This window comes from Chaetodon auriga, chromosome 11 (genome assembly GCF_051107435.1).
Source record: "Chaetodon auriga isolate fChaAug3 chromosome 11, fChaAug3.hap1, whole genome shotgun sequence".
NCBI lineage: Eukaryota > Metazoa > Chordata > Actinopteri > Chaetodontiformes > Chaetodontidae > Chaetodon > Chaetodon auriga.
The window spans coordinates 21,595,001-21,613,445 of NC_135084.1; the positions used below are offsets into that span (position 1 = coordinate 21,595,001).

The 18,445-nt window shown below is 43.3% G+C and overlaps 1 protein-coding gene across 2 annotated transcripts in view; it reads left to right on the forward strand.

Annotated features, from left to right (window-relative positions):
- slc8a1b (solute carrier family 8 member 1b) overlaps nucleotides 1–18,445 on the forward strand; it is a 132,672-nt gene that overhangs the window by 92,977 nt on the left and 21,250 nt on the right. For both annotated transcript variants that reach the window (XM_076743078.1, XM_076743077.1), the window contains exons 6-7: nucleotides 11,722–11,867; nucleotides 14,765–14,864. In XM_076743078.1, coding sequence (XP_076599193.1) covers nucleotides 11,722–11,867; nucleotides 14,765–14,864 — 246 coding nt within the window. The remainder of the gene's footprint in view (nucleotides 1–11,721; nucleotides 11,868–14,764; nucleotides 14,865–18,445) is intronic.

Below are 18,445 nucleotides of genomic sequence, written 5' to 3' on the forward strand. Positions count from 1 at the left end.
TGTGGTGTGTTCGCACCCTTTGCATGCTCAGAAAATTGTGATTTTTGAGTGTTTGTGGATGCTGTTCCCCCACAAAGCTTTGCACAAAGGACACTGTCACAGCTAGAAAAACCCAAACCTCATCGTGGTTGGTGGTGAAACAGCTCCAGGAACACTACTGCTCTTTGTTCTAGTTCAACTCCAGTTATTGGGACATAGTTCAGATCACCTGATACACAAAGCAAAACTTCACCAACACAGAGAGAGAGATCCAGGAAAAACAGTCCTGCCCGTGCTGTTTGATTGACAGGTGATGTTTGGGACGTGCAGCACAGAGTAGGTGTGATGTTCATCTTAGCTGAGATTGTGCAACTTGAATCATATTTATTTTATGCAAAGCCTTATATGATAGCTCAGACAACAGCACTTAAAAGTTGGCAAGAAAAAAAGCACTTTACAGCTGGCAGCATTGCAGGAAATAAAATCCCAGCATCAGGCGCTCTTACACCGTATTCCTGAAGTGACAAAAAGCTGCTCCCTAATCGCTTATGTTTTAACAGGCCTGTTGATTTGGGATTCAGGTTGAACACACGCTGGAGTGATTCTGCTGCTCCCCTCTGGACGCTTTTCTTTCCTTTTTTTTCTGTTCTGTTCTTCCTCTGCTTCTCCTCAGAGGTCTGTGCAGAAAACTCCGTGGGAATCACACCTGTCCTCTCCTTTCTCCTCCTTTCCTTTTTCCTGCTCCCTGTTCGCTCGTTTCCTCCTCGCTCAGATCTGTTCCCTGCCGGTGTGTGAAAATGACTCCGCTCTCTTCAAAGTGTCACATTCGGGCCCAAAGAACGACATATAGAGATAATACCCATGAGGGTGTTCACTGTGGATATGACTGTGACGTGAAGAGCATCTCACCAAGGAATGCCCCAAAGTCATAGTTTTAGCTTTACGTGTCTCATGGGTCAATATGGTATTAATGAACACCCACAGCACAGATATCACAGTTTAAGGCAAACAGCACATCATCATATGCTATTACCAAGACCGTTACGGCTGTTATGGGCTTTATGCAGCACTATCAGCACATCTTTTTGGAATATTTTCTTCCAAGCACATAAAAAGAAAGAAAGGCTCCACAGTAGAATCAGTTGAGATAGAATCCACGAGCTGGCTGTCCTGGCCTGATTGTACGGTTTAAGATCTCATTAGATTAACAGAAGCAGGTACAAAGCTGACAACAGGTTTGCTCTGAGCTCATGAAACGATGACATTTCGGAGATTCGTGGTTCACACAGGACAGCGACGATTCACAAAGAGCCCGAAGACGTCAGCGGAGATAAAAGGCAGTTTAAGTACAAGACGTTCATTGTAATACAATGAGGGATAAAGCATGAAATTTACATTGTCTTCAGTCTCCTCTGAATCATATCACAAACAAAGCCTTTCCTCTGCAGGGGGAGACCATTAAACCTTCCTGTTTGTGGAGCTAATGGTTGTGTCACACCGTTATGCAACGCGCCATTGTCAGATAGATTGAACACAAGACTGAGGACAGTCAAAGGTTTCAGATTTTAAAATGCTCTTAATTTAAATGCAAATATGCACGCCGAGCATCACTTTGAGAGCTGCTACGTAGTGCTTTCACTCGAGTGTGTATGGTTTCAGATGTGTCGTGTGTGCGTGTGTGTGTGTGTCCTCAGCCACATGCCACATCTGTGCATCTGTTTTCCACTGTGTTAATCCACTATCTCATCCAAGCCACTCATCTCCCTCTGTTCCGATTACCGTTTAATGTAATAGAGAGTTGGAACAAACACGGCCGATTTTCCATTTGTTATTTATTGCCTTTCAAACACACACACACACACACGCGCAAACAAATGTGCATTTCAGCTGTAATTCTTAAATCAACTCCGAAGCAAACAGCAGTTTATGTGAAGATTATTTGTGTTTTAGCTGAAATGAACCACAAATGCTTGTTAATGTGAGGTGGGAAACCAGCCCACCAGTGCGCTCAGGCTGTTATCTAAAGGGGCTGTCCTTAAACTGCCTGTAGGTCCACTGGGTACATTCATTAAAAGTAGCTCTGTCTCTGTTTCTCGCACATAAACACACGCGTGCACACACACACACACACACACACACACATCGGGCAGTGCTATCAGTGTGTTAATGGCAGCAGCCTGTGTTTACCAGGCATCAGTAGTGTTTATAGTGATGAGTGGATCAAAGACAAGGGCTGGATATCACATTATCACAGTCAGGAGATCAAACACATCTCCGGGATACGCACACACACACACACACAGTTTAAGAGCTGCAGTGGGTTTGTGCGTTTTATGAACTGACATGGTGGTTATCTCTGAACTAAATTAGCCCGGCACAGATCTTAATGGCCTTTGTCCCATGACTGTGTGTGTCTGTCTGAGTGTGTGTATTCATGTGCACACACTTGCCATGTGTTTGCTTGTATATACATGCATTTCTGTCAGCTGTGTGTGTATTGATGCTTCAAAACAGACCCTCACTTGTCTTATATTTCAGGGGAAAAAGGACTTTTCTTCAGAAAAGTGTCCCTTTCTTTACCTCTGCAGACAAAACTTAGTTAAATTTCATTTTAAATGTCATTTCTGATCCCAGATCATGCTGCTCGGAAGGATTTAGATAGTAATATCAAACATGCTAAATATCCTTAGACGCTTTGACACACACGGAAAAACAATATTCTATGAACTTAGACAGAAGACACAGTCGTGTACTTTATTTGTGAAAACTAAATGTGATGCAGTGGGTAGCAGAGGCCTCACAAACTAGACGACTAATCAATACTAAAATCACTGTTTGTAGTATTAGCAGTAGTAGTACTTGAAGTAGATACCGTAGATATATTTCAGTTGTTGCATATTACACATAGTTTACATATTCACGTCACATATTTCATATTGGTCTCTATTTATGAGACATTCTTATGTCTTTTTCTATTTTTATTGCTGTTGGGAGCAACTGACCAATTTCCCCTCAGAGATCAATAACGTTTTCTGATTAATTGAGGCTCGCTCATATCAGCATATATCTCTCATCAGTTCTGGAGGTTTTGCAGTATCCTTACAATAAGAAATACCAGAAGTAAGAGTACTGTTTATGTGGTTTCATTAAAAACTGCTGCACAGGCAGAACTACGTCTGTCATTTCATGAATGTTACGACGAGTTTTAAACTTCGATGCAACACTAGCATAAAAAAAAAAAAACTATTTGATATCTCTTTCTCTCAGGTGATCTTCCTCCCTGCTGTTTCATCTGTGCAGCCTTGGGTTGGAAATCTGACTGTAGATCTGTTGTATTTGTTTATCCCTATTGATGGCTTCAGTGCTTTGAACGTGTAATTAAAGATCGTATCGTTTCAAACACGTTGTGCTGAAAAAGTATCTGTCAGCAGAGGATCTGCTCTAACATTAGTTTGGAGCTCCTGCATTACAAATACAAATACGTTTCAGCTATTGAACATGTTTGCATTTCATAGCAGAAATCAGGTGAATCACTGAAATATACAGACAACATTTTTATATCCCAACTTCTGTATCAGTGCTGGAAAGGGCAGAGCTTTCAGTAGATGAACTCTGAAAGAGCACGGGACGCCGGCATGTACAATTGATTTTCCCAATGTATTTTTGCACAAACCCACATATTTCATTCACGCTCTAATGTTTATTAAAGTGTGGATTGTGGCCTCAGATACAAAATTCCAGAAAGCAGCTTTAACATTGAGGGAGTGTAAGAGAAGACAGTCAGTTTTTGTTGTTGGAAAACAGAAAAGTCCTGTTTCATCTTCTGTCAAACCAGAACTTCATATTTTAATGAAGTGCCTCTGAGCCAGAGATAAAAGCCTGATATTAGTTTCCTTTTTTCTTTTTAATTCTTTCATTTTCCTCGCTTCTTCTTGCTGTAAGCTGCAGAGGTTGACAGGATTAATGTACTGACTAAACAAGCGCCGGGTCTGACATTTGCTATACTGATATGAGGCGCTGCGGTTGGAGAGATGGGAAGGGAAACGATGCAGCTCAGTCACTCCTCTTGTTGCTGTTTGACTTCACTGAGGACAGGAACGCTGTGGATGAGTATCAAGGCTTTTACTGCAGCAGCAGCAGCCCTCGACTGTCCGTTCAGCACTGCCGCTGTTTACGTGATATCATGCAGCTTGAAATTTCCATTATGCAGAGTGAAGCAGACGGTTCTGTGCCTTTTTGAAAAGTACTTTGACGACTATTAAAGTGTTTGGCCAGTCAACCTGTTACTCATCTTAGCTGTAACACAGACACCAAGCAGCGATTTGTTTTATCCTCCACCGTCACTTCCACTGGAGACGGCCAAAGTAGTCCCTGCTGGTTCAGAGCATTTGTACCCTTTTGGAGTAAAATTCACCATTTAATCACAAATCTGCCTCCCTACAATTATTTCATGATAATACGTGGCCACGGCGCTGCCACAAGTTCTCATTTGTTCAGAAGAGAATGAAAAGCGTGCGATTTACTTTTCCATTAACCTTTTTCAACCTCTGCTATTTCTAGCTTTTCAACAGCTTTCAACAACCTCTGGAGAGCAGGTGCAAGCTTGCATCCAGCTTTTGTTTGTTTGTGCAGGTTGGCGCTAGATATTCAGCATTCGCAGGTTGAGACACATCCAGTCATCGAACAGTGCTGCTGATGATACGTAGGCTGGATTTCTCCTCTGTAAAGAGAGAAAATGCATCTCTGACTCCCTCGTCTTTCATGTAGGAGATTTTTCTTTTTTTTCTGGAGGCTTTAGACGTTTCCAGGTGACCCTGTGATATTGCAGGTTTTTGATTTGCTCCAGAGGAGCCTCAGGACAGGGAGGCAGAGGAGAGTTCACTGCAGCCCGTGAACCTCCATCAGTCATCTGGGTGGGAGACGGTGCAGCGTGAGGAAGGAACAGTGCTGAGGGGGAAACCAGCTGAAAACACACGCGCCCCGCAGAGGATGATGACCTCATGTCCTAATACACACACACACATACGCACGCAGTACCGAACGTGCATGGACACACACAGTAGAGTAACATACATTGCAACATGTGACCACATTCTGTATGTGTGTGGTCACAAATGTAGAGATTTTGACAGCAGCGTCCTCCCCTCTCATCCTCCCTTTCCTTTGTCCTCGTGTGTGAGCGTGTGTGTGTTTCATTATGCAATAGTACATAACTTAATTACCAACCCCGACATTAGCACTGTGCGTGTGCTAAACAACATAAATTAATGGGAGACATGATCCTCTGCTTGTCATGCCAGTCGGCGTCTGCGTGTGTGTGTGTGTGTGTGTGTGTGTCTGTGTGTCTGTTCACCAAGGTCTCTCCATATTTAGTTTAATCATTGCAATGTACATTACATTTCCGTCATGTACAAACTCAGTGAACCCTTCGTTATGATGTTTACAGAAGTAAACAGCATCAGTAATGCATTTTAATGACGTGTTGAATCAGTATCATAGAGTCTGTCATTAATCAGCGTAAATCACCAAAGAATGTAAATGAATTTATTTGCATCTTTATGTGCAGACAAAGGCAACATTTACATCAGCGGTGATTGATGATAATTGGAAATTAATGTAGCTGTTGTCTTTTGAGTTCAGTTAATTGTTATCGCACGTTAAGTGTAAATATACTGAAGATAAAGAAGTGATGATGATGGCACAGAAGATCATATAGATCAACTGTAAATCTATCAACTCTTTCAGGGATTGACGCTCCTCGTCCCTCCTCATCAACATCATCATCTTTTATCTGCCCATCCATCTCCTGTAAAGCTTCTCCTTCTTCTCCTCCTCCTTCCCTCCACTCCTCTTTCTTCTGCTCCTTGTCATCCTCCTCTCCCTTCTTTCTCTGTCTCCTCTTCACTTACATTACATTTACACTGAATACACTAATTTCTTCTGCCAAGTGCATTTTCAGGTGACCATAGTTGCTTCCATGACATGGAAATTTAGGCAGTTAAGACACTTTGGTTAAACCTGCATGCACTTTTTGGCCACTAGGGGGCAGCTGAAAAAAGTTGTGAGCATTGACGTATCATCTCCTTTAGATTTGATATGAAGAACATGTTCGCAAATAGTTCCTTATTTACACATCCAGCTCTTACAGAACAACTTTATCATACGTTTGAAGTTGTGTGTCTGGTCACCTGGTGAGTGCAAGTCCAATATTTACTCCGCTGTAGCTCCATTTTCATGTAACTCCTGAGGGAAACGTCAGGCTCTTTAGCTGCTAAATACTCGACCACGTTCACCAGCCAGTCTCTAACTGTGTCTGTCTGCTGAGGGACAGATACTGTCCAGTGGGTTTTAGAGCATTTTCACTTAAAGGAGCTGCCTGATGCAGCTGAAAATGATGGAAAAGCGATGAGAGTGAACCTAAACAGCTGTGCAGCTACATAATGAGCTGAAACTCCGTGTGAAGCTCCGTAAAGCTTAGAGCAGCTGCAGATTCAGCAGCTTCATCAGTGGCTGATTTTATACGCTCACATTGTTTTCACGTGTTATTATGAAAGTATTGATCGTAGCCGCTTTAAGCAGGGAAAGACTCTGTTTTTGGATAAATGTTAATCAATTAAATTCATCCTGTATCATGTTTCAAATCTCTTGATTTCCTCAGCATTTAACCAAGACCACAATCTGGCTTTTGTAGCTTGAATGTAACCATGAAAACATTTAGTCACGCTTTGATTGCTCCCAGCAAACGTTGTCAGTAGCCGTGTGCAGAGATTTCTAGGAGACATGGTTGCTTCCTCCTCAGATCTTCAACTCCCACCCTCTTTTTCCTCATCCTCATCTGACCTGCTCCTTCATTTTCTATTCATTCTTCCTCATCTGCCTTCTCTTTTCCTCCTCCACTTCTCACCTTTTCTTCTCTTCCTCATCTGTCCTTCATCCTCATCCATTTCGCTCTTTTTCCATTATTTCGTGTTCCTCCTCCTCGTTCCCTTCACCTGTTTGACCTCTTCTTTTTTCTCTCCATCTTCCTTTCCCTTTTTTGTCCTCTCCTCTCCCCTCGTCTCCTCCCCTCTGCTCCCCTGTGGACAAACAAGACTAGCTAAAAGTTCCACTCATGTATTCTCCTCCTACTCCTCTTCTGTCTCCTCCTCCTATGGGACTCTCCAAAAGTGTGACAGTGCACCAGCTCCTTCCTCCTCCTCCTCCTCCTCCTCGCCGTGTCCCCTGCTGTACTGTTTAATCCCGTCACACACCATGTCTTCTCCTGTCTCCCCCTCCGTCTTCTTTCTCCTTCCATCTGCTCATCTCCTCCCTGACACAGTGCAGAAGTTTCTCCCCTCTGCTCCTCCCCTTGTCTTTACATGTTGACAGTTTGCAAAGATACCTCGCCTCCCTTCTTGCTCTTCCCTCGTCTTCCTCTGCCTCCTCTGATGGAACCTGAATCCATCAACATTGACAGGGTGTTAAAATCCTCTCCTCTCTTTACCCTTTCTCTCCTTCAGTCCTTCATCCTCTCCCCTCCTCTCCCCTCCTCTCCCTGTCTCCCTGTCGTCCTCCATCGCTTCTGTAGAACGAGGGACTCCATCAGAGCATGACAAGGTGTGAAAGCCGGCATGCACGCTGCACACACTGCCTCTTGTCAGCACACACTGACCCATGTCTCATCCAGACAAACACAGACGCACTAAACTAATGAAATTTTAAAAAAGTCAATACTTCATCAAAAATGTATCAGTTTTTCATTGTGTGCCAAACGAGCACTGTGCTGTGATTATTTCAAGGCATCAAAGAAAAATGTTCCAATTTAACTTCAGGCTTTGCCTTTTTAACTTGTGCTTTGTTCTGTTTATAACTCGGCACGGCAGCGTTTAATGTGGAGGGCCTTCGTTAAGCGCCACAGGTAGCTGAGTGAAGGACGAAAAAAAGGAGAGTTCAAAGAGAAGTTCAAACCTCCTTTCTCACCTCTGAACACCTGGCCAATCACTGCGTGAAGAGGTTTGTTTCAGAAAGTTCTAGAAATGGTTGGACAGGTGGGGGGCAGAGGGTTTACGAAGCTATGGACGAAAAGAGACCAGCAAGACGGTCGTAGAGGAGATTGAAACCTGGCAGCAGATGTTATTCGGTGGTCACCGCTGCAGTGAATGAGGTGGGGCAGAAAGACAGAGGTGTGGCTGATATTCAGAAGAAATGGTCCGAACTTAAACTAGAAGTGAAAATAGTCTGCCAATTCTTCACACATTTAATTGCTAATTCCGATCACATCCATCATAAAGCTCATGCAAAGTTCACCACAGGCTCGGACAAACTCAGCAGGAAAATCTAGACTTTGCAGAGAGATGCAGTAACATCAATTCCACATCAAAGTAAGGTTTGTAAATAACTAGATATATGTGGTTTTCTGCTTCACTCATAGTTAAAATCAAAGTTGCTTCGAAGTCCACTGATAAACTGACTCTTTAATCATTGACTCTAATCTGACTGTTGCAAGCAGCCACTTTCAGACCAGAATATCTGACATTTGTCTGAAGTTCCTCACGTAGAAAGAGTCCAGGCAGTGGCAGCCATTGAAGCCTCTCTGCTGCTGCTGCTGCATGGCTTGCTTTGACTTGACTTGACTTGATCAGGGACAAGACTAAAAAGACACAGAACAAGCCTCCGCCGTGTAACTGTCCTCAAAGTGGAAGAACAAAGCCTCTCTGGAGACTTTTAACCACAAAGAATCACAGAAGTCGCTCACTTTTGTTAAAGCAAGAGAACTTTGTTTTGTTGCAACAACTTAAACCACAAATTTACATTTCTATGTGCGGACATGTAATCCTTGTTTATACCAATAGCTTGTTTGCATATGATGTCACGTTACTCTTTTGTTGTGGCGCGAACCGGAGGGCAGGAAGTGATTTTCGGCATTGGAAACACAATAACACACACTGAAAATGCCTGGTTTGCTTTGTTTACGGTTACGAGAAACCACAAGGAGTTTTTATCGAGCACCAAAGCTTGTTGTTGATACGGGTGAAAAATGCAAGAAATTGAACAAAAATGACCAAAAAATGTTTTGTAGACCGTCTGCGGTAATTTCATCCAAACAAGCACAGCAAGAACTTTCCTCCATTTCATCCATTGCAGTTTTCACTTCCTGACAAGGCAATCACCACTGATTTAGTGATGTGAGGTCAAGATTTGCACTTATCAGGATGAGGACCAGGATGTCCAACTAGAATACAAAGGAGGCATAGACTGGAAAACTAATGAAAACGATGATCAGCTGGGGTTGGCAGCAGGCAAAGAAAAGTGCTCTTTATGCTAAAAGGAACTCCTGACATTACTAATGGGAGCAAGATGCTACCAACTGTGCCCACATGAGCTAATTTGTTCACAGTGAAAATACCAAGGCAGCAGCGTTAATTTGACAGCTACATTTGCAAGGTTGCAAACTGAATAAGTCATACGCTCTTTGTTGGTTTGCTCTGGCAGCGCGGCGAAGCTCATTTGAATTGAAGCTATATCAGGAAAGAAGGAATTAGAGAGAAAGCAGGAATACACATTGTAGGCTTTAATACTGAGAGGCAGTGACAAAGAGGATGAGATGACAGAAGGTACGTCAAAAGGAAAATAAAGATTAAGAAAGAAGGAGAAAAGGTTAGAGACAGTTATGTAACAAAGAGACAGATATTTTGGGATGGAGGAGAAGTAGATTATGTCCTTCTCGTATCTTTTGTCCGCCTTTTTAAAGATACAGTATACACATGACAGTGTATTTCTACAGTAAAAGTAGAAAAAAAAACAGCCCAATTAATCTTTTAATGCTGAATTCCCAGTTTTCCCAGCTGTTTCTGTGTACGTGCTGCGGCCGTAAAGCACGTTCAGTTGTGTTTAATGGAATTGAGCTGCAAAGGAGCCGAGAGAAGGACAACAGAGGAGAAAAATCAAAATGATAAATGGTGCAGACAGCAGCCTTGACAGGAAGCAGCATCTTAGCCTGCAACATTCAACCTCCGTCAGGTCCCTTCACACACACACACACACACACACACACACACACACACACACACACACACAGAGGGAGGGTAGCTAACGAGGAGACTGCACGGTCACGTTCAGCCCACATGAGGCTTAGTGTAGGCCGTTAATTGAGTTCATTAAATCACCATTATTTAGTGTGTAATAGTGTGTGTTTGTGCAGGTTTGTGTGTGTGAATTAAATTCATTGTGAAGTTAAAAGGGAACCACGGAGCGGATGTGCGATCTAATGCTCACCGTGCAGGTTAACCGAAAATGTTGTTTTTAAAATGAAAAATTAAGAACTTTTCGTAATAGCAGTCTGTGTTTAATATGTAACTGAATGTCGCTGTGATTCCAATCAGCCTGTATTATTGACGTGATTACTTCTTGTCTATAATCTTACAGCTGATTTGCTCACCGTCAGATCAGATGGCCTCTTTTAAAAGCTCCATCATGCTGTAACCTTTGCATCAATGCACCATTCAGGAGGACATTCATAGATATTTTGGTTGATCGTCATTTAAAGAGAAGCTCGATCATCAGCGACACCGGCGCAGAGCAGCTTGAGCGTAACTTGCATCAGTTATTGAGACTAAATGTTGAAGAAAGTGAAGTAAACGCAGCACATTCTTCAGCCAAACTGTGCCTCCTGCCCGTGATGGAGTCCTGAAGTTTGATGAAAGCGCTCCTCCTGTCAGAAATCTGCATGCACGTCTGTGAGTGTAAGCTCCATGCTGTAGCTCAAGTGAGGGGAACAAATGACCAATGAGCTGATGCAGACCCACAATGCACTGCAGCATAATGGAAGGCGAAAGCATGGCTAACTGTTCCCCTGTGGAAAATCTGATCATGGCCTCTCTCTCTCTCTCTCTCGCTCTCTCTCTCTTTCTTTCTCTCTCTCTCTCTCTCTCTCTCTCTCTCTTTCTTTCTCTCTCTCTCTCTCTCTCTCTCCCTCTCTCTCTCTCTCTCTCTTTCTCTCTCTCTCCCTCTCTCTCTTTGATCCCAGTGGTGAGTTCAGGCTCTACAGTGAATCTCAATTACTGACACACACCATAAAGAAAAGGGGGAAAAGAAGAAAAAGGAAATGAGAGGCGGTCAGTCGTGTGTGAGAAACCGAGAGACGGATAATGAGACGATAGAGACGCTGGAAATACATTTTCATTCAGAAATGCTCCTGTAACCGCTGAATGATGTAAACCTGATTGGATGAGTTGAAACCACGGAAACGAGATGTTAATTTAACACAAAGGTGGAGAGGCGGTAAATACGGATGGTTTCGTCTTTTAACCACGTAGTTGTGTATCACTGCTGTGGTTCACCCAAAACCAGGTCTCTTAGATGCTGATGGTTTGATTATCTGTATTTAATAAAGAGATTTGTGTGTCTCAGCGCTGAGCTCCAGAGTTTTAAAGGATTCAGTGGCCAGATGAACGCTGCCATTACACATTAACATGTATAACTCTCACACTGCTGATACAAACTGACAAACTAAAACTGTAGAGGGGAGTTCTTGCATATTTTATAGGGCATTACCTCACTTTTCATCTGTGCTGTTCATTTTCACTTTATGACCAATAATTCCCCAATACCAAAACTTAACTGGCCCGCTCTCGATGTTTTTATCTGTCTTGTTATTTTATTGTTTGTTTTAATGTACAGTCTGAGCTCAGGACTCCCTGAAAGCAGAACTGACAGTAAGCATCTTCTAACACTGCTCTTCGCTGCTGTCTTTGGTGTTTTCAGAGGAGCAGCAGAAGGAAGAGGAGGAGGAAGAAGAGCCGCTGGCTGGAAAAGATGAAGAGGAGCGGCGCATTGCTGAGATGGGCCGTCCCATGCTGGGAGACCACGTCAAACTGGAGGTCATCATAGAGGAATCGTACGAGTTCAAGGTGAAGCAGGGGAGTGTGTTTGTGCTCAGATGAAGGCTAATTCATGCTTCGTCTGAGCTCATGCATACTAGGACACTCTTTTGATGTAGCAACTTATGCACACACAAACAACACAAAACCACCTCCCTCACATAGTCACACACTCGCACAACCTTTCCAATACATACAGGAAATAATTATGCAATCATTATGTGTGCATCCTCTCCTCCTTTCGTGGCTCTCCGTCTCCCACGCAGACTCTTAAGACAAGCGTGGATGTAATTACCATCCATGTTACAGTTTTTATATCTATGTGTGTGTATGTGAGTGAGTGTGTGTGCGTGCCTGTACGTACTAATGCATGTTCTTTGCTGCCGCTCCACCTACACGCTCACTCTAGACAGACAGTTATTAACACACAGTAATAGCTCGCCACTTGACAGGATGCTATACCTTGTCAAGTTGTTTTGTACATTCAGTTGTGTGTGTGTGTGTGTGTGTGTGTGTGTGTGTGTGTGTGTGTGTGTGTGTGCGTGCGTGCGTGCGCGCGTTTGTGGGCATGGAACTGGATCCTATAGATATCTGAAGTGCTTTCCATCGGCATAGAGCGAGAACAGCGGGAGAGTGTCTGACATAACAGATTGAAGGAGAACAAAAGAAGAGATGCATTAACAGAAAGTTTGGACGTTGAAAGTTTCCTTTGAAATCTAAGTGATTTCATTCAAACTGACAAAACCACTAAACAAAAGAAAAGCATCGATAACAAAGAGAATTTCACTCTGATTTTATAGCTGGGCCTGTTTTTGCAGCACCTGCTTATTTGTTTTTGAAAGCAAACAAACGGAGTACACGGACTTGAGCTGCAGCTAAGTAGTGAAGTACAGACAGACTGTGTGTGTGTGTGTGTGTGTGTGTGTGTGTGTGTGTGTGTGTGTGTGTGTGTGTGTGCGTGTGTGTGTGTGTCTGGAGTGTACCTGCGTGTGTTTTCTGACTTATCTCAGATCTCACCGGGGACTCTGGTGGGACTTTGGGGTTTCTGAAGTAGAGATTTAAAGGAAAGGAGCACAGTGTCGCATCTTCATGGAGCTCAGGGCGAATTCGCATCCATCGCCTGTAAAATTCACTTCACGTTCAGTCCGAGCACACCTTCAGTCCAGAAGCTCATGTTCTGGCATCACGTAAGACAGAAGCACAAACACAGAGGAGTTAATCATGAGTCCAGAAATAGAGGGAAAGATGCTGCCGTCCATCTGACAGCAAAGAGACTTTTTTGTACTTTCCAGGAGCCTGAAACAGGCTGATTTTTATGCATACCCCGCGTTGCTTTCATTATTATTCCACGAATGCATTTGAATTTGCAGTATTATGTACATAAACCCAGCTTAACGCTGCATTAGAACGGGTCTTTAATTAACTCCTCATCATCATCAAATGTTTTTCAAGAGAAAAGAGATATAAGTGAGAAAGAGAGTCAGGATGGAGAGAGAGAGAAAAAGGGATTTATTGTAGTGCAATGAATTATGGGTCAGCATCAGGTCTGTGGTCATTTGTTGCCCTCAGCTTGGTCACCACTGCCAGTGACATTCATTCCCACTCTAAGAGTTCCACATGCGTGTGTTTCGGCAGAGACACGTGCACACGGATGCATAAGCACATACGTATTTCACACCCGTCCAGCTGAGTCTGAAGTAATGATCTGAGGGAGGAAAAGAGACGGAGAGCAAGGGAGGTAAAAATAACAGCATTACACAGAGTGACAAAGACGGTATTACAAAAACCTCGCCGAGTACGGTTGAGTAAACACTCCACATACAATAAGCGGAGTAAAGCTGGTGGTGTGTGTGTGTGTGTGTGCGTGTGCATATTTGTGTCCACAGCAGCAGCGAGGCACTATTTACACCCCTAAGCTCCATTCAACACAATTAGCATCCCAGTTTTCCTCTGAAGTGGAGAGAAAAAGAGAGAGCAATCCCTACCGCTGGGCTAATTAGTGTGTGTGTGTGTGTGTGTGTGTGTGTGTGTGTGTGTGTGTGTGTGTGTGTGTGTGTGTGTGTGTGCGTGCGTGCATATACTCACGGGTGTTTGTGTGTTATCTCAGTCATACTTTCTTCCTTTTGAAGAAAACAACAAAGACATACAAATGCTAGGAATGAAGGAGACAAGGAGGGAGGAAGGAGGAAGGAAGCAAAAGCCCCTCAACACCTAAACCCCTAAACCTCACCCCCCGACAAGCAGGACATACTGTACATTGCTCAAACCCACAAAACTTTATTTTAGGTTCTGGCAGACCTCCAAGAGTTTCTTCAATGTCCCAAATATGTCAGGCTGAATTTGTGGGAAATGTCATAGAAAATTACAATATTTCCATTTGATTGAATGGTGCAGCCGTAAAAAGCATGAGGAGTCTGAATATTTCACTCAGTGCACATCATGTAGCTTCAATAAGGAGCTGGGACAGAGTAAAGATGTGACGCTGAGTGGAAAAAGATTTATTTTCAACCTTTTACTTAAGTGGGAAAACTGTATGTGAAGGAGAGAGATGGTCATGTGACCACAACAGGAAGGTAAAGATGAACATGTGTCTATTTCTCTGTCAGGTCCTGTAAGGAACTAGTTTTTCTCAAAGTTAAGCCAACATTTTCCATAAATTCAATATTTTTCTGCTCATTGAAAGGGATCAACATGTTGCAGCTGACTCCCGTTTGTGCATCACTCCTTTCAGCATCTTCTGCCACCAGAAACTCTGAAAACGTTCGTGTTTTCTCTGAAAGGACGGTGCCAGTTTCCTGTTGTCTGGCGCCGAAACAAATGGCGAAAAACCAGCTCTCGCAGAACGACCGATTTTATGAAATGAATGCTTGAAGTGTGCTGGCTGGCGTCTCCCACCTAACCGTTATTATTCGCCTGTCCTTTGGCAGAACACAGTGGACAAGCTGATCAAGAAAACCAACCTGGCTCTGCTGGTGGGAACCAACAGCTGGAGAGACCAGTTCATAGAAGCCATCACTGTGAGCGCAGGTAAGGCCAGTCCGTGCGTCTTTATCGGAGTAATACCTCAGGTTAGTAAAACTTTTACTGAGTCGTCTGCGGTTGGTTTGAAGAAGCAGATGTGTGTTTTAGTGTGAGACATATAAATTCCATTTAGCATGAACAGCTGCAGTTTTACAGTTCTATGTGGTCCTCTGCTCCGTGCGATCAGTACGACCAAAACTATGAGAAATCTCATGTGCGCATGAGTGCTTTGCTAGTTTAATGATGCCGATTGCTTCAAATAATGGCTGGCAAAATGAAGAGGGGTGATTTCATGATCGCATGGAGTCAAGTGTGTGCGTCGTGTGTGTGTGTGCGCGTGTGTGTGTGTGTGTGAGTTTTGGAATCTCAATGGTTGCTGGAAAGTGGACCAGCGATTTGCGGGTTTGGACATACAAACACTGACCAGATGGGAGATTATGTTGAGAGCAATTGTGGGAGCGATTGTGTGTGTTTCAGCCTCCACAATGACAGAAGAGCGCGGATGCGTGTATGTGTGTGTATGTTCGTGTATGTGGGCTAGAGAGGGGTAGAGAAAGAGGGGAATATTTAGCACTCATCTCTTGTCACTGTCAAGATCTGCTTGAAGCCACAGTGATGTTCATGTGCCATGTAGAGGGAGAAAGAGGGCATACATGTGAGAGATGAGGGAGCCTGGTGTGACCGTGGATTATGCAGAGAAGGCGAGAGAGTATATGCAATGTGGAACATGCACAGTGGGACGAAGACAAAAACAGAAATATAATGCTTGGAATAAAAGGATGCACGTATGAAGGGCAAGTTTGAGTCAGCTATGAAAAAGATAACAAGAGAGAATTCATGCCAGAAGTGGTTAAAGAGAAAGAAGAGATAAAAAAAAAAAAAAGGACGGGAGAGAAAACTGGTCGTCGAAACAGAAAATAGAAAAATGCTGCTTCTTTCTCTTTTCTCTGTCTCACTGCAGAATCTTCACAGTTCAGTGGTCAGTAGTGGTAACTTGCCCTCTGGAGGCAGCATAACATTACTGCAGCTCATTAATGGACAAAGAGAGAGGAACAGAAAGCAACCCAGCCCAGCAGTGATGAGCTGTCAGTCTCTCTCTCAGTCTGGACGTGGTGTCGACTTCCTGTTCGTTCCACGCTCCGACTTCCTCTGTGCAGTTTGCCTGCAAAAGAGCTCGAGGCAAAGCGTTCAGCAGGGCAGATGTAAAGCTTTTATAATCACTGCTGTCAGTTAGTTTAGCTTAGCATAAAGGCTGGGAACAGGGGCAAACAGCTAGCCCGGCTCTGTCTAAAGATCCGCCTACCCGCTTGGCTGGGAGCTATAACTTCCTTAAGTCTTGTCGTCAGCTTGCCAGGAAACCAGCAGATACTTCATCAAGTTACTTCTCAACGCCAAAAAACCGACCCACACATAACCTCCTGCAACGCAACAATTTATTGTTCTTACACGCAGGTGTCTGTAGAGATTCAACAAAGGAGATAACAACGTTTTAATCGCTAGCTGTTTCCTCCTCCTTGTCTCCTCTTTAATGCTAAGCTAAGCTAACCGTCTGCTGACCGTGGCCTTTTATTTCCCAGACAAATGTTAAAGTAGATCAATCTTCTCATATAACTCTCTATTGTGTAATTAAGCTGTATGATACACTGTGACTGCATTATGTAAATGCAGCTGTTTCACAATGTGGGCAGTAGTTTTTTTCACGTATATAAGACTTTAATTTTTATTGTAGGTTTGTGTACTCACCCTCTTTCCTTTGGGTAATTTTCCTATCTGCTGCAGCTGCGCATGGGACAGTTGTTGTGTAACAGGGAATCTGTTTAGAGCTCTGAGACAGCAAAAATGAGTGTTTGTTGACTCTGATTAATAATTATTAAGAACCAGTGTTGCTTCTGTATTTCCCACCGCTCAGGCTAACTGAGAACATCAAGAAATCAAGATTACGCTTTGATGAACTGCATACAGGTAGAATAAAAATTACAGAGGAGCAAATTACAGTTAAAATGGAGCAGAGTATCATTTATTTGACACGTGTTTGGTGTTTATTTTCTATGAAAATAGTGCAGATTATCGCTGTGGAAGCGGACTTCGACAAAGAAATCACCCAAATTGCTGCTGCTGCTGTCTTTGAAACTGGGTTTCTATTAGAGCATTGTTCATCTATAGCCATCTCAATCACTTTGGTGTCTTGAAATAACTTTATCCTGTGTTTGTGTGTGTGTGTGTGTGTGTGTGTGTGTGTGTGTGGGTGTGTATTTGTTTGTGCTTTAGTTAGCCAGCCTGTCAGCCAGCCTTTGTTGGCGAGCTGATGCCATTAATGAAAAGGCCTGTCTTCGCTCTCTTATCTGGGATTAGCTTGTCTAGGCTGACAGAGTGCTGCATGTGTGTGTGTTTGTGTTTGTGTGTGTGTGTGTGTGTGTGTGTGTACGTGTGCGTGTGTGTGTTCAAAAAAGATGTAAAACAGCAGTGAGTGCAATTGGCACTAAAGAATAGGACACACACGCATACAGTACAACTTCATTAATTTGTATTCACACAATGATTGAGTCTTCCAGGATTTCACCACAATTCTAATATGCCTGCAGGCTGTAACGGGTCGACTGCAGCGCGCAAACACACACACACACACACACACACACACACACACACACACACACACACACACACACACAGAGTTGAGCCAAGTAAGATGCAAAACCAGATCAAACTGGAGGATGAATGGTTTTTCACTGCCTTTAAACATTAAGCTGACTGGATTTGGGGAGTTCAAAGTGTTTGAGAGGTGATTGGATGCTTACAGATCAAACCTGCAGCTGATTGGGTAGACAGACATCCAGCTGCGACACAATTGATTAGGTTAGAAAGACATTCCTGGCAGTCGCTCTGTTGTCTCTGTTTACCGAGAATGGGAATCAGAGTGTGGAAGGAGCAGAGAGAGAGCACAATGAAGCCGTTCATCCACACACAAAAGCAGTTTTAGATCACTGAAAACTGACCTTTTTGGAAAACTTGGACGTGTAAGACAGGAAAAGCAGAGTTTTTGACTTTTTAGTCTGTGTGCTGTTATCTCCTTTGTTGACATGAGGCAATTTTGTGCAATGGCAGACGTGGCCAAAACAGTGCAGGTGCTAACCTTGCAACCAGGACTTTTTACATGTTTCCACATAAGTGTGCTGTTATTCATCAATTGTATTGAGCAACAGAGGCATCAGAATGAGCTACGGAGGTCTCTGCTACATAATCCAACACTCCCATGGTGCATTGCTCGCCACAAAGGTCGCCGGCTTTGGACGAGACCCGGTTTGAACTTTAGTTGCAGGTAGCCTATTGGTAATGGCTTTTTCAGGCTTCTGATTGGCCAACATTGGAGCTTTAGCATTGGGGTTATATTGCCATCTGCTTTTTGGCAGTACTTCAATTATAGCATTCAAATGCAGTTTCTTGTATACTATGAAAATGTACACTAATAGTAGTACTAACAACATGTAGCGCTAGAAGTTTGGTTAGAGGTATGGGAAGCTGGGATCAATCTGTGATCATTACCACCGTCTCCCATTGTCTAAGACTAACACCCAGCATGTTTGTAAGTG